Source organism: Pseudochaenichthys georgianus, chromosome 8 (genome assembly GCF_902827115.2).
Source record: "Pseudochaenichthys georgianus chromosome 8, fPseGeo1.2, whole genome shotgun sequence".
Lineage (NCBI taxonomy): Eukaryota > Metazoa > Chordata > Actinopteri > Perciformes > Channichthyidae > Pseudochaenichthys > Pseudochaenichthys georgianus.
The window spans coordinates 26,293,555-26,319,335 of NC_047510.2; the positions used below are offsets into that span (position 1 = coordinate 26,293,555).

Consider the following 25,781-nt stretch of genomic DNA (forward strand, 5'->3'; position numbering starts at 1 on the left):
TGGAGGTCCCCATGACGGGAACCGTTAATTTTAGGATGAAGACTTTGTTAGGTTTAGGATTAGGGTTAGGGTAAGGTTAAGGGTTAGGGTTAGGCATGTGTTGGTTATGGTTAAGGTTAGGATAAGTCTCCAGGAAATGCATGTAAGTCAATGTAATGTCCCCGAAGTGATCTATACATGTGTGTGTGTGTGTGTGTGTGCGTGTGTGTGTGTGTGTGTGTGTGTACTGTTAAAAATAGGAGATATTAGAAGTGTTAAGGTATAGGATACTTTTGCATCTGCGTCAAATTATTCAATGAGGTAGAAAGTAAAAACATTTATTTTTAATTGTGACATTTAATCATTTTGAACAACTTCCATTTAAGACTGAAAATTGATATAATTTACCAAATTATTGTACAAAATAAGCCTTGCTTATGATTACAGTCAAAACTAAAGATATTGACATCTATTTGAAATCAAACCACTTTATCAGTGAGCCTTTGTAGTTATGGTTTACTGTCAACTTTGCTCACTGGCTTATGGCCTGTTAAAGAAAATGTAGTTAAAGTTGAATGTAGTCAAATACACTGGTGACAGACAGAAAAACAAGTTAAGGTACTCATAACTTTCGAGGCAAGTAATCCTGGAGACGGAGACAGGTCAAAGAGAAAAGCATGGACAGAGCTGAGATAAGGTTTTGGTTAAAAAACGAGCTGGAACTCCAATAATTAGAAGTTAATCCTATTATTTTGCACAAACTGTGTTTCGGCCTATGGCTATGTCAGCCTGCACCACGCTCAGATATCGTATTTTGTCTCAACATGCTGATACGCTTTCACAGATTTAATTTTTGTGGCAACAAAACAAGCTATGTTAAGCGGGCAAAGCAGTGCGCAGTGAACAAATACTCTAGATACAGTACATTATGTGTATACACACACACACACCCACTAATCTCTGTTCTCCTACTCCATTTATCTTGTTTAACCTTTCCCGCCTTCTCTCACATTGAGAAAATGGTGTGTCCACCTCTGTTACCTGAAGATGAAGATGAAGAGCATAAGCAGCATACAGAAAGTGGCCACGTTGTCCATGGTCTTCATCAGCACCACCAGCTGCCGTCTGAGCGCCGGCATGAACCTCACCAGCTTAATGACCCTCAGCAGCCTGAAGGTCCTCAGCACTGACAGCCCGCCGTCTGCCTGGCCGATGATCTCACACACACTGCAGGCGACGCATCGGGGGGATGTGTGTGGGACAGAGAGGCAGATTGAGAAGATGTGATCAAAATGTCAAGATGTGTGGATACATTTTTATTATAATTGGGGAATGTGGAAATAAAAAGGAACTACAAATCAATAGAAATAGGGTAGACCAAAAGAGAGTCGATAATACAACATAAAATCACAAAATACCAATAAAAGTGTATAATCCGTACTTGTGAGGAATACTCCTGCGTTTTACATTTATTACCCCCATTCTACACTTCCTATATTACATTTGCCACAAAATGAGTAGTGTAGTTTAAAGAAAAGCACCATGGGGAATGTATGCACTTTGTTTAAGGACATATCTGATTGGTGTTCTGGAGATGAAATGATGTCTCAAACTGAATTAGATGTACAGCAGCTGGACAACCATTACATGTTTGGACCGAAGCTTTAATGAATTTACATTGAAGGGATTTGAAGCTGTTAATTCAAGGCTCTGGATTTTGTGATTATTCCACCTCAACTTCCTGACAGAGTGGCAACCTAACTTGACAATCAGAAAATACATGTTGTCGTGTGCAGACCTGATGATGACGATGATGCCATCAAAGATGTTATAGGGGTTCCTCAGGTACTCAAAGAAGCCAAAAGCAGTCAGCTTCAGGATCATCTCCAGGGTGAACATGCTGGTGAACACAATGTTGCAGATCTCCAGGACATTGGTCAGCTCGTCGGGCTGGGTGACAGAAACGGAAGGACAGAATTAAAAGAAGTAGGAAGGATGTAGAGGCAGGTATAGGGAGAGTAGGGTAGAAAATAAGGTTTGAGTTGTAAGCATTCCAGGTAAAAAACCCAGAGAATTGATATCCACAATGAGGCAGGTACAGGCAAAGAGACAAATACATAGTTGATATTATTCCACTGCTTTGCATTCGTCCCAACAATAGATGCTGGAGCCACTGCGAAAACAATTGTTTACATGTCTGTTCTGTGTTGAAAAGGCTGTCACTCAAACTTTCAGTCCCTTGAAAAAATTATTTATCCTACCTGGTAAATAAAATTAAGGCATACAATGTATCTTAAGATAGGCATACAGGGAGGAAGATGGAGAGTGTAAAAATAGGGAAATAAATTAGCCGGGGAAATACATTTAAAAGTTAAAGAAAAACACAGGAAGCGTCATATCGCTAACAGAATACATCTGAGAAAGAGATAGTCATTTAAACTAAGAATGTGTTCTACCTGGCAAATACAATTAAAGCACACAGCTTGTCTTACATAGGCAACGGACATATAGAAAGAGAAGAGAAAGAAAATAGGGAAATAAATAAAAATGGTACAGGAAAAAAATCTGGGAAAGTGAGAATGTATATCATCGAACACTAGCAGAACACAGGTTCATGTTATTTGTAATTGGCAAAGTAACATGAAATGAACCACACACACAGAAATCACACACACATGCTCCAGTAAATTCTTTGGGTTTCTTTTCTTTTGTATTTGAACACAAGCCGACTCGCTTTTTGAAAGTATACTTTGTGTGAGTGAACGTGTGGTATTCACGATATGGATCGGATGCTTTCTTTGATACCCCCAGTGAATTCCAGTTTGAAAGCCAGCGGAGAAATAGCCATCTAGCCCTGCCAAAGTTAGCAAACCATGTCAGAGCAAAACACTGCCAGCCACCCCCCTCCTCTAATCCGCTTTTTCTCCCAATCTATCTTCATCCCCCTAGTTCTCCATCCCCTTTTTCTCTCTGTTTCTGAGTCTCATTATCAGACAGACCCATCTCTTCCCAATCAATGTCCTTCTGTCGATCAGGGGTGGGAGAAGGCTGGAAGGAGAATTCAGCTGGAGGAGCGGGAAAGCGAGGAGCAAGCGGAGGCATTGTTTAGAAGAAGGTGACATGATGGAGGAGAGGAATGGAAGATACTCAATAAGAGGGGAGAAAGAGTAACAATGATAAACGGAACATTGGAGAAAAACGAATTAAACCCAAGAAACCACCTCTCAGAAGCTCAGTTTTCACTACAGTGTTTTAGCCTGAAGAACATATACTGAGACATTTGAGCTCCGTAGTGAAGCTGGATCAATCCGTGGACTACAGAGCGGTTTAGACGATGACATTACTGGCACCTCTATACAAATGCAAAAGTCAAGACACACATTTTAAAAGAAATACTCAAACTGCTATCTGTGTAGAGAATAGGCAATGTAGGGATACATGCATTTCCTCCGCTCAGCAGTCAGCATTAACCTTGACCTGTGTCGAGAGAACTCCCTCAGTACTCGTAAGTATAAACACAGGATATGAGATGTAGTGCTATTGACAGAACCATCACAGCCCTTGACACCACAGTTTAAATCAGACAAACCACCATCATCTCTCCCTCTGCTAGCTTTCTCCCCTGCTTCTCTTCTTCTTCTTCACCCACAGTATTCCTCCTCATGTTCTTCTACCCGTGTCCTGAGTTATTTCACTAGCAGTCCATCCAATGAATATTTCATATAATATATTCTCGTAAAAATATCCTTTCCCTTTTTCTTTCTTGACGTGTCCTCAGTCACCATGTGAATGTTGCTTGAATATGAATGAATGAGCAAAAACCTCTACGACCAATGGGCCAATTTCTTTTCCACACAGATGTCCAAGAACACACAAGAATGCGAATTGGAGGCTTGTCTTTAATTGTGCAAACGTAAAACCAGTGTTCATTTTGTAAATGAAAACATGACTAAACATCTTCGTGAACCAGGTTTTTTTCCCATGACTGAGACTAAAAGGATGAATACACGGCTTGGTCTCGAGTCATTGTGATTTATATGCAGTCCTCTTTGTAGAAAATGCACATGTTGTTTTTTATTCCCCAAAAATAGTTCGGCAAACAACCTACTTCTATATCCAGTCTTTTTTCATTTCACACCAGCAATTACAGCAATATCTACGAACAGAATTATTTTTAAAATGACCCCAGGGTGCGCTCTGAGCTCAGTAATACTGCTCTCATGAAATGAGTGTCACGATCCTAGTGTTACGACACAATTTTAGTTTTGTAATGGGTTTTATTTTGCAATTCTGTTCTCCCTGTCTCTTGTCTTCCTTCCTGAGTTCTCCTCCTGTGTCTGATTGTCTGATTGTGTTCACCTGTTGCCCCTGTGTTTCTGCCTCCCCTGCCCAGCTGTGTCTTGTCCAGTGATTACCCCTCTTTGTATTTTGTCTTGTCTTCCCCTGTGTTCCTTGTCAGTTCATTGTCTTTCCTGTCTCCCTCCATGTTGGTCACGGTCAGTTCTTGTGTTGTTGCTACCTGTTTGTGTTCATCAGCTTTTTTTAAATAAAGCTCGCTTTTTGTTCCAAGACATTTTTACCTTTTTTTGTATTCTGCATTTGGGTCATACCTTTTTCCACGATTCCTAACAGTGAGTTCCCAACCATCATTACCCTAGTAATACCGTCTTTGAGCTCTTTTTACAAACTGCCTTGAAGGAAAGATGTTGACATTTTAAATAATCCTTGACTCAGGTGTAATGGATATTGCTGTTATGGCCAATATTTGTCTCCTTTTTTATTTGACTAATGCCTTCGTGTTGTTTTTTGTGTTATATGTGTATTAAAGGTGGGGTAGGTAAATTTGAGAAACCGGCTCGAGATCGCTAGAATTTGAAAATACACAACCGGAGAAAATCTGCCACTTCCTTACAGAGCCCCTCCTCCAACACACACGAACGCGCACATGACCAATGAGGGCACGAGATAAGTTTGTGCCCCGATGGAAGGCTGACAGGCAGGTAGGCCATCCAATCCGTTGTACTATCCATCCAATCCGTTGTACTTTTTACAGTATTACGGCTTCTACAGATGATCAAAGCACTTCAGATATTCATTGCTATCGGGATGTTAAGAGCATTCCATGGAATATAACAAAAAGTGTATCTCGAGCCGGTTTCTCAAACTTACCTACCCCACCTTTAATGTGTGGAAGTTGTGTTCTGTTAAGGTTGACTACAAATATTAAAAACATAACAAGGATATTTGAGATGAGATTAAGTGTTTAAAAATAAAGTGGAACATAATTAACTGTTCTTGTCAGCTTTTCAGCGTTTGAGGGTGCGGACATTGAATACAGGGTAGGCTCTGGTTCTATCTAACTTCCTAAAAAATCCTTGTCGAATAAATGTTTTTTTTTTACTTAGAAAACTCAAAAATGCTCAGCTCTGTAACAATCTGTTTGTCCTAAAAGCTAGGTCATGATGGATTATGTCTCAGCAAAGGCTTTACACCTACATCATGTTCCTCTAATAATGCACAGCAAGTCTTGATAATATATGAAACAAATACAAATTATATCTAAAACAAAAATGTCAAAGTTAATTTGAATATTAGAATGTATGCTTATGATGCTCTATTTTTTAATAGTTCAACCATTTCACTTACTGTCTACAACACCTGCAACATGCAACTTCATGCTATGGCTACATTTGCAGTAATCCAAGATGAACATTTTAAAGCAGAAACTTGAGATGAACCTTTCCCCGAGGTAGGGTGTGAAGCGGGAAAGGCAGCCATGTGGTTTTGCCGTTTTATTGGGAGAAGCACCTCAGATTCCTGACTGTTTTCAAACTCAAGGGGTGAGACATCTTACTGCAGAGTGAAATCCCAGTAGTATCACTGCCTCTGTGCGAGCGTGTGGAAACTGTGGAGGGCGAAAGACTCAAGAGACGGACAGACAAAGCGTCTGAGGGTGTGTGCATGCAAATGTGTACCTATGTTGGTGCATACATGCCTGCTTTGAAAAGAACACAGGGAATTGAGCTGCAAACTGCTGTGTAACCGGCGTCTGCCTCGCTCGTCCCACATCTCCTCCCAACTAACCCTCGTTTATTTTTAGAATCTTTGGAGATGAGAGAAAGCAACTACTCTGTACACTGTCAAAGAGTGCGTGGGTGGATAAGAGAGAGGAAGAGGGAAGTGGGGAGAAGGAGGGTGAGACTGAGGGAGGGGAAAGAGAGTCAGACAGTAGATCAGACACTTGGGGTAAGGAGGGAAGGACGGAAGGAAGCAGCAACAGGGAGGAACAAAAGAGCGAGTGGGGGAAGGAATGTGCAAAGGAAAGATGCACGGAGGGATTTATGTGGACAATAAGGGGAGAGAACTGGAAGTAAAATTAGCAAGGGAGGGAGTTGAGAGAGACAGAGAAATTAGGGGAAAAAAGAAAAAGCTCTTTTATGTAACAGCATGTGCACACACATTTCAAAAGATACGCTGTGTGTGCGCACTGTATTCATTTGTGTGTGTGTGTGTGTGTGTGGTCTTGGTAGGCTTCCTCCACACTGCTCTCAGACACCTGCCTTGTCTGTCTCTGAGGAGCCTGGCCAATGTTAAAAGCCGGCTCGGATTTGTCTACCGCCGGGCTAAATGTTTACACCTCTGTCAGGAAGCTGCATGGCGGTGACGCTCCACTCCCACGCTCATCCTCCTGAATGTCATCTGCTATCATGATCATTCTAGCAGCGATGCTTCATCAGCAGGGTAGTGTTTCATCTGGGGTGAAGTGTGGGCGTGAGGGGGTAATGCACTCGATTGACACGAGTGCATGCGTGTAAAGGATATGAGACAATGCATTTAATACAATGGTGGCAAGAAACCTTGTATTTATCAATATCCAAAACATTTACTCTCTTTCTTGGGCATAACATAAGGGTCTTATTTCACTTTGGTCTGTTATAATGACAATGTATGACTGCATATACATGAGTATGGATGTTTGTGTGACAGCGTTGACAATCTTACCTGGTTGTGGTGCTCGATGCCCATGCTGATGGTGTTGATCAGAATAGCGATCATAATGCCCCTGCTGAAGTACTTGCTCTCTACAATGCCCCAAAGTTTCCTCCTCATATCGTTCCAGGTTTCGATACAATGTCGAAAACACGTCCTCTTCCTCTCTCCATCTCCCCTCTCCTCTAGATGGTTCTCCTCCTTGCCCGTCTCTTTCACCGCATCCTCAGCTTCTTCCTCTCCTTTGCCGGAGTCTCCCTCCGCCCTCACCCCATCTTTCAGTGATAACACGCAGATAGGACAGTCCTCAGGTTTCTGAGGGACAGACAGACTGATGGAGTTCTCAAGTGGCTCAGAGCCGTGGTCTGGCTTGCTCTGGTGTGGACAGTGGAATGCTAGAGGGATGGGAAGACAAAGAATATGAGATTAATAGATGCACTTTATTCAAGATTAAGCAATTATTTGTATAATGAACACAATACAAAAAGTATTTTCTCCTGTTGCAAAAGTTTCAAAAAAAGGAATTTGTTGAATCAGTCCCGAAATCACATCCATTAAAATGCAGCCACATCTGTAGTCAAACCTCGTAAGGCTGGATCACATTTATTTAAATGTATATCCATCATCGTGTGATCATTTTAATACTTGAAGTAGAAAAGTGCACTCGGCACAGTGCAGTTCATCAGGCTGAGTGACACTTCATTTAATCTACAGGCAAACATGTTGAGAAATCAGCAGTCAATCACACACCTTGTCTAATTGTGTTTCACCATAACCACAAGATGTCCTTGAGCAGACAGTCAAAAATGGGCAAACATATCAGCTGATCGCTACAATAGCATGCGGACAGGCAGTCAAGCATTCAGATACACCCATAAACACAACACTAACCAAATGCATGATATCATTATGTTTTTTTTCGAAAGACAAATACATATTTAACAGTTACACAATTGCTGAAATAAAAAATATCAAATGTTGCATATTCCCAGGCCATCCCTGAGGCCCTCCAACTCACTTTTTGGGTGCCTGGAATGATGACGCTCTCCGTTCCCATTCCCCCCCCCACGCCTGTTGCCCCTGCCACCAGCAGCCGGCGGGGTTTTGCCCCTCAGCGTGTAGTAGAGAGCTGCCGATCTCCTCTTAGCCTTGCGGAGGACGTGGCACACCAGCTGGAAGATCTCCTCGTAGCAATCTCCCGGCTCAGCCATGCTGGCGAGGGTGGAGGAGGACAGGCACTGCGCCCTCTGTTCCTGCATCAGCTGGTGCTCCCGCTGTTTGGTCTCCGAGAACTGGGTAGCGATGACCACCAGGCACAGGTTGATCATGAAGAATGACCCAATCTGGAGGGATGTGGAGCAAGGAACAGAAAGTTACACCATGTATGGAGGGGAAACATGTTGGATGAGTAAACCACACATTAAGTGTGAAAGAGTAAGAGCAAACAAAGGAGAACATGAGCTACTAGCACGAAAAAAAAAAAAGAGTTAGTGCACACATCAAGATTTGAATAACTTATCCAAGAGGCAACCCAAACTAAAAGTGCCATATTTAAATAATCAGCCTACGGCTAAAGCAGATGTTGCTCATTTAAGAAACATGAAATATGTAAAGAATTTAGATTTTCCAATGCTAAATACCGACTTGTTTTGACATAAAGCTCACACACTTGATGATTCTAATAATGTGTGCCAATCCCTCTGTAGAAATGTGAACACACATGCTGAAGGTCTCTGGAGGCTGGCTTGCCACCACACAGAGGCTGATTGGAGCAGACAGACAGAGCCAACACATGCCCAAAGCACAGCTCAGCGTCTGGCTATCTTTCTCTTCCTTTTATTCTCAGACTCTTACTTGACTTAACTTTCCCACTCCAATTTAATATCTGTCTTTCCTTTTTTTTCTGGCCATGCTGCTTCTCAAAAACATTTCTTTACCCATGAGTGCATCTCTACTTTGTACTTATTTTTCACAAAAGAGCTTTTCATTACTCTTACAAGTGAATGTCAGAGGGATAGTGGCAGAGAGGAGATGGGGTGCATTGTGGCTTGTACGTGTTGCTGACCCTTTTAGCGGCAGTAATAGGAATCACTGCAGGACTGCTGCAATGGCTTTTATTGGACTACTCTGAGCTGGTTACGGCACAATGATTAGATCAATATTGGCTAACGCTGTACAACTCAAGAATCAGACTGCGGGATGGATAGGGCAGCCCGTAGCGGAGTCTAGGTTTTTGTTCATTACAAATCTGAACATGTCCCGCCGTTTCTCCCCGGACAAAGCTCTCTCACATCGAGAACATCACAGACACTCTACAGCTACAAGGCCAAAACACTTGGAGCAGGAATATTCAATAAAACATGAATAGATGTACGTTTTAAACTTGATGACCATGCAACTTTAGGCTTCCATCCACAGTTTTTTATTTTTTATTTTTATTTATCCTTTATTTATCCAGGAATGTCCCATTGAGATACAAGATCTCTTCTTCCAGGGAGTCCTGACCACAGTGATCAAAGATGTAACGAGAGAAGGTAGAAGCTGGAGGAATACAAAAAAAGGAGGAGACTCCAGAGATATTCACACAGAGAGAGAGAGAGAGAGAGAGAGAGAGAGGAAACGCAGCGGGGATGTAGTGAGGGAGGAGAGATGACCATCTGTGTCCTGTGGGTCAAAGCAGGTCTGCAGGTGTGTGGGCCTTTGATTTCCCTCCAGGGTTGCATCTCTGTGTGTGTGTGTGTGTGTGTGTGTGTGTGTGTGTGTGTGTGTGTGAGAGAGATTCTGAGATTCTGATATTTGCGCATAATCAAGGCAGGCAGTCTAATATCAGATATCACTGCATTATGCATGCGTGCAAACACACAAATTCACATAGAAAACATTACGTGTGATCCACAGGCTTACTTAATTGCATGTGTCTATGTGCTTCCATGCACGAGCCGTCACAAACATTAATGCCAATATATTCTATTTCCTCTGAAATCGACATCTTCTATTAATTGCCCTCTTGGTAGCAAAATCTGTAAGTCATTTAAATCCATTTAGTCTCTCTTCAATGTGACACCATAAGTCTATTGGGTTGCGCACTTGCCAGGATATCAAGTATCAAACAGATAGATATGAGACTCTGTGGAGGTCAAACCAAGTGCTATTTCTAGGAACATACTCACTTCCAGGATCAACTAACAAGCTTAGAAAGGTACTGCAAGTCCATAACAAAAGAACTCCGACAGAGAAACTAAATAAGAGCAACATGAAAGATGAGACAGTCAGGTGACCCTCACTGTGTGAACAACACCTTTGAGGCTCATGGAAGTGTCTGACCAAAAACGTCTTATACTGTCAGCAGAACACTTCCAAGGCTTCCCTCAGGACCTTTGACGACAAGCTGCCGAACAGAATGGAGGCGTGCAGAGATACTCAAAAGGGGCGGCACGTTTTGTGTCAATCAATAATGCACCACAAAGGGAGCGTGGAGTTGGCCTGATGCTAAGTGTCGTGCTTTGTATGTTCAGCTTACAGTATGTGTCACTTCTGAGAGACTAAATGCAACAAACACGAAGCTTCACTACACATTAGCGGCGATTAAGCATCTCGCAGATAAGGCTATTACTTTGGGGTTTGTTGTAGCAATTGGATATTCGGGCAAAGACTTCTTTGTTCATGCGCCACGAGTAGCAAATTAAGTCAGTTGACAGTTTATATCGAAACTAAATACAAAATGTATCATTATTATTAGGATAATGAATCAGCGAAGTTGTGCTCCTTTAGCTGTCTACCTGCATAAAGCCAACGCTGGCTTAGACGTGCGCAATGACACTTTTGATGATAAAGTCTTCTTCTGTGTTGTTTCCCACAGATTCTGCATTCATAAGCAGGTGTAACAATTAGGATGTAATCAGCAGTTCAATTCATCACAATGTGTGCTGAGCGGGATATGACTGTAACTGTAGTGTGTGGCTCTACAGTCCACAGGCCATGAGATTGTGATCAATTTAGCAGCATTGAAGCCAAGCCAAAGTGATTACACCGTGACACCATGTCTACTATCTTTGGGTGCCAAAAGGTGTTTACACTGGCAATGACAACCTCAGGTCAGACCTGCCAGCGAGGGGAGGGAATTTACAGCTGCAGTCACAATGCCAATAATCTCCTCAACCTAATAAGGCCGATGTTGTGAGGAAGAGGAGAATGGGGGGAAAAGACTCCATTGAATCTTCACTATCATTTCTCATTTCTCTTCTCTCACCTGGTTCCCTCTCCTAAGGTATTTCTTGATCCTATTTCCAAGCCTTACAAAGGCCATTATGTCTACTTGTTGTGGTGTTCACCTGCCTGTGGGAAACCACTGGGACTAAACTGTGGAACGACCTGCCCTCGCTCATCAGACAGGCTCCCACACTGACTGCTTTTAAATCCCGTCTTAAAAGCCACCTCTTCTCCTTGGCATTCAGAAACAAGTAGATTGTTGCTTTTATTTGCTTTCAGTGGTCTATTGTTTTTATTATATGGCTGTTATTTATTTTTTAATTATTACGTTTATTCTGGTTTGTTTTGTGTTTGTATCTTGTATTTATATTATGTTGTGTGAGCTTATCTCTCTGTACAGCACTTTGGTGTGAAGGTTTTTAAAGTGCTATATAAATAAAGTTGGATTGGATTGGATTTTGTTGTACGTGTGCTGCTCAACAGACTGACTTCCAGAATTAAACAACTTCCATCGTGTCACCCTCTGGCGCTGCATGCAAAGAGCTGATCTAGCTCTTGCATACAAGTACATCTCACTTTTGAAAAGTTCTTTAACCGTCTTTCTTCCTCTCCTCTCCTTATTTTGCTATTTATTGCCAAAGTAAAATTTACATAACATTGATTTTAGAAAGTTCTACATGCTACTATTGATTTTCACAAGTCTATTAACACTTCCATCTGCTACTCAGGAAATATGCTCATTAAATAAAGTGATGGCAGATGTCAATATATATTGGAAAGGTTGGAAGGGATTTTTATCTCAAGATAGTTACAGTTCATTATTTATGTATCCATTATCAGATTACAGTGTCCACTCGATGTGTCAGCCTGAAGGGGTGAAGTGTACTAATACATACATAATTAAGAAAAATTGTAGCGGTGAATTTGACTTACAATGATGAGTAAAATGAAGTAGATGAAGTTGTAGAAGGAATGGGCATCCATCACATAATACATGATCTCCACCCAGCCCTCCAGAGTGATCACCTATGAGCAAAAATGGTATGGAGTGTTAAAGACAATAAACATCTACAAGTTTACAAGTTCAACCATTTCTTTCTCAGAGCTTTGTTAGCAGTATAATTGCAAACTTTACTTGTGCATCATAGTTCATATTCCATGTTTACATCTAATGGAATTTGCCAATCAAATAACAGATCATTGCATTATTGCCTAAGTGAAACAAATCAAATACATTACACATCATTTAATCAGCCAAAGAAAACCCACATGTGTTCTGAAGCAACTATTTGATCACTTCAGAATCTAAAAACGTATATTTCTTCAGATTCATCGTATTACAAAAGGGTTGGAAAGTACAGAATTGATATGTGAGAATATTGTAGGGTTGACCATTGTTGCTTTTATCAAATATTGTTTACAATGAGATTTTGGTCATCACGGTCAATAATCATCATTAACTTAAATACAATGAATAAGTGTGTAAAGCTAAATAAAGGAAAAGCTAGATAAGTCTAAACAAGTTCCAAATGTAATCAGAGAAAGACAGCATTTATCAGAGATTTAAAATAATAGAGAGGCGAAGTCCCTCCCTTTCCGGGGGAGCTCCATGGGACCTTATTTCGGACAAAGTATGCATTGAAGTCAATGGAGAGAGAAAGATTATCTTTCGATCCCGTTTGAATTGTGCCACGAATAACACATATGATGTTTGACAATTTAAAAGATACTTTTGCAAGTCAAAAAAATGAAGATGCGTCGTAAAACTGTGAAGTAACACTTTTTTTGTGTGAAACCGCTCAATGAACAACAACTCCCGTCTCGCACCACATACCAAGACGGTCGTCACGTTGGCACATTTCACTTCTTCCTTTCAGAATGAGGCGGAAAGTATTAAAAGAGCTGAAAATCACTCAAAGTCTGGGCATGTTGAGAGCTGCACATACACACAAGGGGAGTTAGTCGGTTCCGTAAGAGCCAGCATGTGGGACCGGGATTCTGGGATTTGTAGTCTTTCTAGTTGCGTATTTTTCATAGTCTTATATTTCAACAGTTTTGTGACAAACTGTGATTTTTTTTGACATGGAAATGAGTTTTTAAGATTGCTAAACATCATATGTGTAATTCATGGCACAATTCAAACGGGATCGAAAGATACGTTTTCTCTCTCCATTGACTTCAATGCATACTTTTCCCGAAATAAGGTCCCATGGAGCGGAAGGAGATGGGTGTGACTTTGCCTCTCTATATTCCCCAGCCCAAATTACAAGCTCAGAAACCCACAGCCCGACCTCACCCTCCCCTCATCAGTCTTCACACCCAAACATACCTGGAAAATGACGATCCAGGCGTAGACAATGTTGTCAAAGTTAATGGCATCTTTGTGGGGGTTAGTACTTCCTGTGTGGCACCGAGTGTAATACTGGTTCCAGTTGATGCATAGACCAATTGCTTCACCGGCACCGCTCCCGTTGGCCAGTGGTTCAGGACTCAAGCCCAAACCCTGTCTGTGGAGCGCGTCCTCCCTGTCCAGGCAGCATGTGCGTCCGCCTTCGCGCCTCGCCGGCACATCATTACATGACATGATGCCATTATCAATTGCCAGGGAGCAGATGAAGGGCCGTTCGTCATCCTCCTCTGGCTGGTAGTATGGAGCAGGTAGGGTCATACCTGAAGAGCTGGGGCTGTGACAAGGGAAGGAAATAAGTGTGTTAAAAGTCTCCTATTCTACTCTTTTTCATCAATATATTATGTCTCTGAAGTGTTTGGCTCCAAACACCAAACAGATCTTTGCAGCATCCCAGAATCCCCTCTGTTTCAGCCCTGTTTCCAAAGTGCTGATTCTCTGTCTGTTACTTTAGATGAAAATAAGGAGCCCCTCCCCACGCCCCTCTGAGAGATATTTGGTTAAAAAGAACACAATGGTGCTCTAGGAGGAGATTCAGGTGATATGGGGGGGGGGGGAGGTTACCTTGGTTGGTGATTGGCTAACGGTTACACAAGCCAAAAAGTCGTTATGACATCATAAAGTGGCCAAAATCTGATCAGCTAATTTTCAGACAGGTTTTTATATAAATGGATCAGGACAAAAAGTGAGCGAATATTTTTTCCTGAAACTTTCAGAATCTCTAGGGGACACATGTTTATATATAAAAGACAAACAAAAATAAAAATAGGTGACCTTTACGGAATCAAATCTGTATATTCATAATACAGTACATTGTACATATTTTAATACAGGGATTACCACGAGGATTCAGTGAAAGAAGGAGAGGTAAGACGGAGCAAGAGGAGAGAATGTGGAGACTCAACCAAGTCTGCAGGATAAATGCCTCACTGAGTGGAGAATAAAGTAATGCGAATGATTCTGCATTATATATTCTGTTTATTTCTTCTTCACTCTAACAAGAATAACCGAACAGTGTGACTAGATAAACATGAGCACATATAGTAGAAAGAAGGAGATCAGGAAGCTCCTGACCTAACTAGACTTATACTTTAATCAGTATTAAGCTGGAAAGTATACAGTATGTCTGTTTGAGAGACAAACCTGACCCAGCAATGAACTAGCGAACACAGCCTAAAGCTAATGCAGCGAAACAAAGGCGCGCTGACAGGTGTGGTGAACGGGGGGGGGGGGGGGGGGGTTGGTTGGGCCATGACACAATGAGTAGCATGAGGAGAAATCAAGCAGAAGACGTCACCTTCAATGACTTATAGTCCTTTATTTATCAGTATGCCAGGAAAAGTAGGAATACAATTGCCACTATTAATAGAGAAGCAGACATCTAGGTAGTGAACCGGAACATTTCAATCAATTCTGTATTGATTTTTTGCATTTGGCTTTGCCATCTCAGGGGGTCACTGGATCGTACAGCAGCTAATGTGTTCTTTCTTTCTCATGATTTTTGTTTATTGTTTACTCCTGGGGTGAAGTGTGGACGCCAATACATCCATAGTGAAGACCTGAGAGAAGCCTCAGTGACCGCTCTCCAAACAAGCATAGATGTGTCATAGCATTTATTTAACATATATTTAAACCCTTGCCTTCACTGTATGACAAAAAAGTGCATTATTAGCAGTCGTCTAGCAAAAAGCGCTTTACAATAGGATGTTTAATGGCAGACCAACACTGTAAAAAAACAAAAAAACAACAACTTGCAAGTCAAGATTGGATCTCCGTCTTGACAAACAGACTTAACAAGTGAGTTCTTCTTTTAAAACAGGGACAGCTACATAAACTCCTCAGACTGGGACTGTGATAGATCCTCGTACGCCACTTTCTGAGATGCAATGTCTTCAGAAGTCTAGTATTTTAATGAGGTCGATGGAAGGGTGCTCTTAAAATGTCCAAATATCTTCCATTGGTGACAATATGATTTGCAATCCAAATCTTGTCTTATTCTGAGACACAGGGCTTTTACTCAATGTGGTACGTCCTAATAAAGAAGCAGTTATATACCAAGCTATAGCTAACCTACTTACTAGCATATCATTGGATATTAGTGTGTTTTGCATCACGTAAAATAAGTAATGTGGAAACTTAGTTTAAAATGCAGCGTTTGTGTGCACTAGCATGAAATCAGGAGGAAAACAGATTATACTTTCATGCAAACGACACATATAACACTCACTGTCAACGAACTGGTTCACCACTTGTAAGTGCCCCTTTTCAGAGAGTGAGTGAGTCAGTAGTGATTGGCTGATTTCTGCTAGACTTAATGACACACATCTCCAAAATCTGAATCTAACTGATTGCCACCATCTGAAGCACCTCATCATTTCCCTCCAAAATCTCTTTTCAAATCCACCTGGGAAATCAGGCTCAACTTCCCTAAAGCGAAAGATGGCTGCCATTGCTACAGCGATGTGTTGATGGGGCTCTAACGAGTGCACACGTTTTATTACAAACAGCAATAAACAGAAGAAGAAAGTGTAAGGCACTCAAAGCATGCTAAGTGTGTAGGAAATAAGGCAATATCATTCAATTTAAAACTGCTGCTGAAGCGAATTAAGGAGAAATAAAAATAAGAAAACACAAAATGATATAAAAGCAATGTAAAATTCACGGAAAACAATGAGATGAATTTAGGAAATTGAAAAACTAACACTGCTGAACCAATCAGTAAGGCCTATTGCGTTTGAGTGGGTGTTTCTGACAAGACTGTGGGCTAAATGACGGCAGGTGTGAGGATGCTTATACTGTGGTCTCGGGAGGACAAAAATAGACCCTCTCCATCAGCAGGCCCATTACTGAACACACACTTTCAGGGTCACTGGACCTTCAGTATTTACTCATTGCACTGTCTTTGTCAGTCTGTCACTGCAGCACTCCTTTTGCTGTCTCTCCCTTTTCTTGTTTTATCCCCGTTTCTCTGTACATACCAGGCTCCTCTGTGAATGCTCTGTATTTTGCAAAGGGGGAGACAATAAGTGATGCACACACCTGCACTAATACAGTTACGTTCAGCCTGCTGCTGAGTACAACCATGCCTTATACGGCATTTAACCCTTTCACTATAACGTACTTTGTATGTGTTATCTCCTCCTATCATAGTGTTAATCCTCTTGTTTCTTTCTTTCTTCTTCTCTTTTGCTCCCCCTCTCTCTCTGATTGTCCCTTCTCCCCATTTTCCACTTACCTTCCCCATTCCTTTCCTAGCCAATTTCCTTGATCCTCCCCCGTCTCACCCTGTCAATAAAGGTTAGATACTGCTGACATATATAGGGCGAGATGATCTCCTTTTACCTCACACACAAATCACACACATGCCACACATGCATGCACACTAATTCCAGGATCGATCCAGACAATACCATTGACAACAATGATAGGTATAGCTTACACTGACTTACATGCAATCCAATTGAGGACACAAAACATAAACGTACAAAGATAATGAGAAAGATTATCAGTGGCATTCAAATTGGTGATTTCTTAAGGTGCTAAAGAGAAGGAAGTTAAGAGAGAGAGAGAGTGAAGGGTCCTGTCAGAGTAGTGGAGCATGAATGAAGGCTGTTGCCCCCCCCCCCCCCTGCCAGTCACTTGGCACTGCTCAGCATGGCACAGCAAAACCTGGCCACACACTGAGAAAACACCTGCCAGTGGAGAGCGAGGCAGAAGGACGGATCAAGGGTGCACAGCAGCAAAGGAAAGACACCGTTTCCAGCAATCAGATAAAGTGAAGCTCTCGAAGACACGTGAAGGCAGGATTGCATGAAGGAAAGATGTCATAGAAATATATACAATGAGTTTTGAATGGGAGATGCTAATACCAAATGACTGGAGACTTTAAAAAAAGAAGAAAGAATTAAGGTTGAGGCGGAAAGCCAAGAATGAGGCATGAAAAGAGAGAGGTAGGGATCAAAAGAGTGAGGGTGTGAAATGTGAATGCTGCACTTGAGTGCGACACTCAGCCCACTCTATCATAACCCCTCAGAGCGCTAACGTTAGCCCTTTACTTAGCATAATAGCTCTCAAGCGCTAACACACTACGACCTTCCTAATTAAGTACTCAAGCACCCAGACAAACCTGAATAATATGATACCGAACTGCTTTAAAAATAATAAGAAACAATAGCACTTTGATTAAATAATGAGCAAAAACCTGATGAACAGGTTACTCAAACTAAATGTTTTCTGAAGCTCCACTAAAACATATTCTGCTGATCAAAATTGTGTCCTTTATTTTGCTTTATCCAAAGTAGTAAAGTCAAGTCTAAGTCAGTCCAGCTAATCCCTCGATTGCCCTTTAACCCTATGAAGATAAATGCAGGAAACATTGCGTAAAGTCACTTTGAATTGTGAATTGATTACTTTAGAGGTTGTCGAGGTTAATGTAGCCACTCAAGTTTAAGGTGAGGACAAAGCAGGCAGGACTGTGCCAGCGGGCGGACACGTGTCTCCTTTCACCTGGCTATCAGATTTCTCATTAGTATACGCTATGTCAGCATAACCTGAGACAGAGTGCACAGTGCATGGCTTGTATACATATTAGCACACCCACATTAAGGACACACGCCTTTTGATCCGGCATACACCAGCTTAAAAACGGAGAGAATGTCATGCAATCCAACACTCCTGAACACTTGTGAATGTCACTCACACACAGACACAGTCGGTGATGCCGTCATGCAGGGTCATGAATATGGAGGCGTGCAGCTGGAATCTAATCATGCTCTCAGAAGCAATACAGGGTACAACTTTATTTCTTGCTTTGAAGATTGACATAGACACGGAGAACGACACGCTGGAAGATGGAGTTATTCTAATGTCTGTAGTCAAATATACAAAACACACAGCATAGGTTTAATCCTGTCTGAAAACCATGTGAACGGGGAAACGTTTACAGTCAGAGAAGATTATGTGATCATAGTACACAGACATCAGAGATGTTTACGATATATGATTATTTTACAGATTCATAACTGAAATATGTTTTTTCAAATTCACGAGTAAAACACGATGAAAGGGAAAATAATTGGAAGCATTCAGGCGAGGTTTGAGTGCACATTCTCTCTCTCTGTCTCATCCTAACTTTCAATTTGTGGCTGGTCAACTTGATTTTCAAGACTCCAAAACATTGGCACCACACACACACACACACACACACACACACACACACACACACACACACACACACACACACACACACACACACACACACACACACACACACACACACACACACACACACACACACACACACACACACACACACACACACACACACACACACACACACACACACACACACACACACACACACACACACACACACACACACACACACACACACACACACACACACACACACACACACACACACACACACACACAGATCTGCAGTGTGTAACTCACAGGGTGAAGTTCTCCTCCAGGTAACAGCGGTTCCTCAGTAGCCCCGCCCACAGCTGCACGCCGATGATACCGAAGATGAAGAAGACGAAGAAGCACAGCAGCAGCACGTTGCCCAGCATGGGCAGAGTGTCGAGCAGCAGGTTCACCAGGATACGCATACCTGTGTGTTTCAGAAAATCAATCAATCAATCAATCGTCAAGGTTTATCTCTGGTTTATACCGTCATCAAGGATATTTGCATATAGATTGCTTTGTTGCACAACTTCTCTTCTGTATGTCGGGCGCTACTGTAAGTCTCTTTACATTAAACGGCATACTACTGAAAAACTACAATGAAGGCCTCATTCATTTTAAGCTACTAAATGTTTCTACTAATATGTCTAGCAGGAACTCATTTGCTTCTTTCTCTTACCACACAAAGATCATAGCGAGGTAGTGGATGGTTGATTCGCCAAATGTTGATTTAAATCCTGAATCCAACATGTGGTAATATTAAGGCTACTGAAAAAGCATTGTTTAAGGTTGGAACAATCCTGTTTTGGGTTAAATATTTAAGTAAGCCTCAAATCATTCTTGACTCTTTTTTATATTAAGCAAGCATGGCATCATTCACTCACATTTAACATGTTCTATGATACAGTATATATATATATATATATATATATATATATATATATATTGTCCTGTGAATATTTTGGGACTTTCCAGATATATTTGCCAAAAACATTTATATGCTAATTAAGGTGAATCAGAGTAGTATTACATTCCCTTTTGAATATATTTGCTGTTACAATTAAGCAATTTAATGGAATTTGTCTGACACCCACTACAGCCTTTAACATTCTTCTAATGACAGCAGACTGACTTGAACACAGATACAGTATGACGTCCACCTTGTGAACAAACATGCTAATGAGGCTACAGGAGGTCTTATTCGTGATTAGATGAACCCTAATTGCAGAAATAAATGCCTGTCCCCTGTCGACCCTGTCCCCTGTGGATGGGTCTGTCCTGCAGTGATGACATATTGAGACATAATGACAGCTGATTGGACTGGGATGAGAGACCGAGGTGAAACCCACTGATGAGATCACAGCCACCCCTTACTGACACCTGAGGGAGGTGTGTGTGTTTTGGTGTTACTATGAGTGTGATTATATGTGTGTATGCCTCTAATGATCTGACATGTGTGTGTGTTTGTTTCATTGCCATGCTGGGATTCGTGAATAACAACTCAACAGTAGGTTAATGTGTCATCAACATAACAGTGCATCGAAACTGCCAACAGCCTGAATGACAGGAGAGAAGCTGAGAGAGAGAGAGAGAGAGAGAGAGAAGGTGAGGACGAGAGAGATAGATCGTTGATGATGATTTACACACGTGTAGACAATATTTACAAGACTGCAAATGTATGACGTCAATGCACCACACAGACCATAAACGCTGAGTAAACAAATAATGGCATAATAAACATCCCCCCATTCCCTCAAGTGCTAATCAATGCTGCATCTGTCAAGTGATTATGTGATCGTTCAAAATGTGTGAGCTAGTGTTTAGATACACATTTTTCACAAGTTAACATACAGTAAAGTGTGCAGATGCATGTGTAGAATTGGCTGATTTTAATACAAGTTGTTAATAAAGTATTTCAATTCATGTAAAGTGTGGTCAAAGTTGCAGCTTTTGCTAAACTTTTGGAATAATGTCAAGATCAAGCCTGCCTTTGGCCAAGAAAAGATAACGTTCAACAATGACACAAAGACATGAAATGTTTGTGTCAATTCTGAGTTGGAAAGCAACAAAGCAATACAACTCATCTTCCTCCTCGGGCTAATTTGTCTCGTCAACTGGTATTAAATGGAGAGCAGTAGTGTCTCTGGTGCGTTTGTCTCTAGTGCGTATGTGTCTCTTGTGGTGGCTGCAGGCGAGTCTAAATGTGTGTGTTCCCCAGGGTGCATGTCATTAGGCCACTGTTCCATTAGGCCTAATTGTGTGGAGAGAGGAATAGACGAGGGGGGGGGCGGACAAGAATAAGTCAAAGCCTGAGGGTGTGCCGAAATAAAGTGTAGTGCAACAATAATAAACGGAGCTTAAGAAGAACGGAGTAACTACAAGAAAAACAAAAAGGTGCATGCAAACAAAACACAAATAATAGAGAGAAAAGCAACAAATCAAATGTTGTCCCAGCTTTTTATGCTTTTCCCCTCCTTTGTTTGGCTCCTTCGCCACCTTCCTCCATCTCCCTGCTTCCTGCTGTTTCACGATAAAGATGGACGCCTCTCCTTGCGCCACAATGGAAACACATTTACAGCTGTATGCCTGTGCTATTTACTAAACCAGTAGTGTTCTCTTTTCATCCTCCTAACACTAGTTTATGAAGTGTTTTGTCTTTCCCACTCCAATCCTGTCTAGCACTCCTATTATCTGACACCCTTTCCACCAAAAAACAAGTCTCACACAACAGCACAGCACTATTATCTATCATTTTGTTGGAGGGTTACAAATTGAGGTGTGTGAGTGGTCAGGATGTGCAAGTGCTCCCTGTGTATCTGTGGGCTAAATAATCACCCAACAACACAAGGTACACATAGCGTTGTCCCCATGCTTCCAAGCCATAATGGGATCACTGATACTGGAGGAAATCACACAGTCATGCTTACTGATCTTAACGTAAACAATAAATGATGATGCACAAGCAACAACAGTTATATGAACAGGTATAAATAACATAAAGTAGTCTTGTGCAAACAAACACTATATCTATATCAACTATACATATGCTAACAAACCCACATATCTGGAGATTTATGCTGTAATGCATAATCATCTCTAGAAAAGCAGATGTGTCTCCAATCTGTGCGCTCCCTAAAACACTATGCCCACTCTACTGCACACAGTTTCTTATAAACCCCCTACGGTTTAGTGCACTTTTTATTCGTATATCCAATGCGCTGTTGTTTTGGCTGTGAGCAGGTTCTTAGTTAATGGCTCCTCCTGAAAGACAGCTTAAATGTGTAAAAAATGTAAATCTATCCGACACTGAAGACAGACTCTCTTTTCAGGTAATCACACTGAATAGAATCTCCCATGATTGGACATTTACGTGGGGAGCAAAAATATGTTGTATTTGTTCGAGGTGGAGAAAAAGCTATGATTGTGTAGTACCGTACTTTTCGGACTATAAACCGCGACTTTTTCCCCCATTTTTTTTGTACAGCTAACGGCCACTAGGGAACCTCCTAAATCTATGGATTTTACAGGTACAATTAACTACCTTTAACCCTATGGGCTCTAGGACCGGTCCGCGCCCGCCACCTCTAAGCGGCGGCTCCAGCAGGAAAAGCTGGAGGCCGGAAAAGAGAGACAGGTAGCGCGCCAAAGTAAAAGTGGAACCGAGAGACAGAACGAGAGCAAGACAGACGGACAATTTAGCTGCTGCGGCTTATATGCAGGTGCGCTTTATAGTCCGAAAAGTACGGTAGTAAGATGAGTACTAAAATAGTTAGCTGTAGTTGTTGGCTTGTGAAAATACAACAAAGACAGCTGAGCTTGTGGACTAAAGGGTTGGAACAGCCCAAACAAGACGACACACAAAGAGCCAGAGAGAAAGCAGACTCAAACACATCCACTCTAAATGGTCCTTTCTCTCCCTCACATGTGCTGGAAAAGGTTTGTGTACAGAATCTGTCTCCAAGGCCCAAACTGAATCAGACCATAAGCTACATCTGCTGTGGCCTCATGTCATGATTGTTAAGAAAGACACTTCAGTTACCTAAAGATATTGATGAAGAGTTTCAAGTTGCTTTGTTTGGCCAATTGACCTTTATAAAACTGAAAAAGAACAAAACATAAGCAATTCAGTTAAATAAAAAAAGTATTAAATCACATAAATGATATTGTTTTTGTATCAAAAACTTTACAAACTGCATTATTACAATTAGCATGAGGCGCTAATGCTTTGCTCACTACTAAAGTGTTGGAACTAAGAGATGAGACAAGTCTGAACCTAGCTTGTGAAGGCTAATTGGTGCTTAAAATGATTCAAAGCGGCCTGTTAGGGCAGCAGGACAGCAAAATCAATAGGAGTGGGAACGTTGTTTCCAAGAACACAGTTTTAGATGAGAGGAACAGGGTTATGGCCATGGACTGATCAGTGGAGCAGCATTAATAGATGGTTTGTAAATCTGATAAAGCTGTGACTCAGGGCTCGAGCGGGCCGCGTGATTCAGCATAAGATGAATGTTTAATGAGCCCCGTGGGGTACAGGTGGCATACCGAAACCAGAGATGTAATACATATACATGCATTTCCATGCAGATGCGTTTGTGCCTAATTGGAACTGACAGACTCACAGTAAGAGAAACTACAAGCACAAACTCCCAAAAAATAATAGTCATATGAAAGCAAAGTTTGCCTCGCAGAAGTTTACACAAAAACTTGAAATGTTCTTACTTGGCACTCTGTTGATGGCTTTGAGGGGCCGAAGGACCCGCACTGTCCGAATAGCCGAAAGGTTGATGTTCTGCAGGTCCAGAGAGTACTCTACCATCCTGCATAAACAGACAGAGAGAGAAGCAGAGGTGGGAGAACATCATTGAAGCTTTCTGTAGTTCGGTGAGCTTCTGGTGCACAATATGACAAAAGGGATTACCAGCCAGAGCAAAGAGGCCTCTTCTCATGATTTAACATCAATGGTCATTCTTTGATCTAGTCTCACCTGCCCCGACTCGGAGCTGTGTGAGCTTCAACAGTATGGGAAATGTGTGTGCCGCAAAGAGCGTGGCAACACTCAAGAAAGACTGTTGGGGGGGGGATAAAGTGACAAAGCATCAAAAGGGGAAGAGAACATGAAAGGGAGGTGAGGAAGAGAAAGAGGGATTCATTCTATTCTAAGTGTTGCCTGCAGGATGTTGTGGCTCAGTCAGAGCCTGGCATCTGTTAGCAAGTCATTGCCACAGCATGGCTAAGCTGTTTGTGCCCCCAAACCCAAACCACTTTCACAGGAGAATAGCCACGGTGTGCCATGTATGTGTGCGTGTGTGTGTGTGTTAAATCCTGATGTCTACGTTTTAATGTAGTACATGTTTGTTATCAAAAACAGAGGTATTTCAATTTGTTGAGATAGTGAATGACTTTACCCACTGTCATGTGTTTTAAATGAGAGCCAAGAGGACACTGTGTGCATGTAGTACAAACGTACACTGTGTAATAGTTTCTAAGCGTGGCTGTGGGTAGAATTGTCCCCAGGGCTACACCAGTGTTGGGACAGCTTGATATCAACAGCAGCAGCACCACAAGCTAATAACACCCATAGCACACCCACTGGCTTTAACAAAACAAGCCAAGCGCGCTGTCTCTCACATAGACGTATGAACCTTGTCATATTCGATAATGTTATACTTTATTAATCCCACAGGGACGTTCTTTCCTTTTGCCCTTCACCATGGCACAGAGTCACCAGCAGCATAACATCCGAGCTGGGGTTTGGGCTGCAGTACAGCTGACAGGCAGCCGTAGAAACATCTCGTCATTTATTCAAATGCATGTGAAATAAATATATTTATATATATATTATATATCAATATCACATTTTATGGTTACATTATTATGCCTTTTGGACTTGGGGCAACAGTCAAATTGTGATTTTGTACGATAAAAATAACAATCGCCAGACCTTAAACAGATACATAATCGTCACCAGGATGTAGGGGCCGTCGCAGACCTTTTCTTTTACCCACTATTGATAACACGTTTTACGAGAGCACCCAATTTTTCATCAATCTATGCTCTCGACATGCACCCGACTGATGCATTTAACCATCACATTTCCAAAAAGTCAGATGCACCCACCACAGACTCACATAATCCTGTGGAAAACACTATATTCTATAATGCAATATAACATTAGCTATAACATAAAATAACAGCTTTATTGAAGGTTCTGTTCAGCACTAAATGACACTTTCTGGTGTTAATTAAATTAACACTTTGTTTCCTTACCTCTCCTTGCATGTCACTGACCTCACGCCCAAACTCATAACTATATAGGCCCCCATCCCGGTGTTGTTGAGTACAACAATGCACACAGCAGCTTCAGGAAAATGTCACAGTTTAGGAAAGAGCCTCACAGCTGTTTGGGGGCAGGGTCTTCCAGCTAGGTAAAGTGGTGTTATAAAAACATTACAGTATCCGTACTCGCTCTAATGATTTGATGTGGGCTGCTTACATGTCAAATTAAATAATTACAACATACATGTCCTTTCTTTAGTGAGCTCAAGGGCAAAAATAAAGACTTCAATGTTCTAAATGTTGCTTGCTTAAGTTACAGGGTGATAAATAAACTATTAGATGGATGACTACCAAAGAGCATAAACAATTGCACAAGTGAGCACATGTATTGTTTGTTAGTGACCCAATTGCATCTGCATGTGAGGGAGAGAACAGATGAACACAGATGTGTGTGTGTGTGTGTGTGTGTGTGTGTGTGTGTGTGTGTGTGTGTGTGTGTGTGTGTGTGTGTCTGTGTGTGCTCTATAGAAGCGTGTCTTGCTGTACCCATCAATCAGGCCGCTGTGTTTGGGAGGGTAATTAGTGGACCGCCGGAAGCGTCCTTTTTATGATTGTTCTACATTTTTCCGATTCCTTTTTTGCTTGTGACGCCTTCATCTCATTCATGCTTTCATGTGACTGGTGTTTGTGTTGATATCGATATGAAATGCAGAGCTTCAGGGGAAACCCAGGG

The 25,781-nt window shown here is 41.6% G+C and overlaps 1 protein-coding gene across 2 annotated transcripts in view; it reads right to left on the reverse strand.

Annotated features, from left to right (window-relative positions):
- cacna1ia (calcium voltage-gated channel subunit alpha1 Ia) overlaps positions 1-25,781 on the reverse strand; it is a 178,742-nt gene that overhangs the window by 48,826 nt on the left and 104,135 nt on the right. For both annotated transcript variants that reach the window (XM_034089015.2, XM_034089014.2), the window contains exons 5-12: positions 23,492-23,589; positions 19,040-19,199; positions 13,508-13,862; positions 12,112-12,204; positions 7,988-8,312; positions 6,982-7,364; positions 1,778-1,929; positions 1,021-1,206 (exon numbers count right to left, since the gene is read on the reverse strand). In XM_034089015.2, the coding sequence (XP_033944906.2) occupies positions 1,021-1,206; positions 1,778-1,929; positions 6,982-7,364; positions 7,988-8,312; positions 12,112-12,204; positions 13,508-13,862; positions 19,040-19,199; positions 23,492-23,589 (1,752 nt within the window). The remainder of the gene's footprint in view (positions 1-1,020; positions 1,207-1,777; positions 1,930-6,981; positions 7,365-7,987; positions 8,313-12,111; positions 12,205-13,507; positions 13,863-19,039; positions 19,200-23,491; positions 23,590-25,781) is intronic.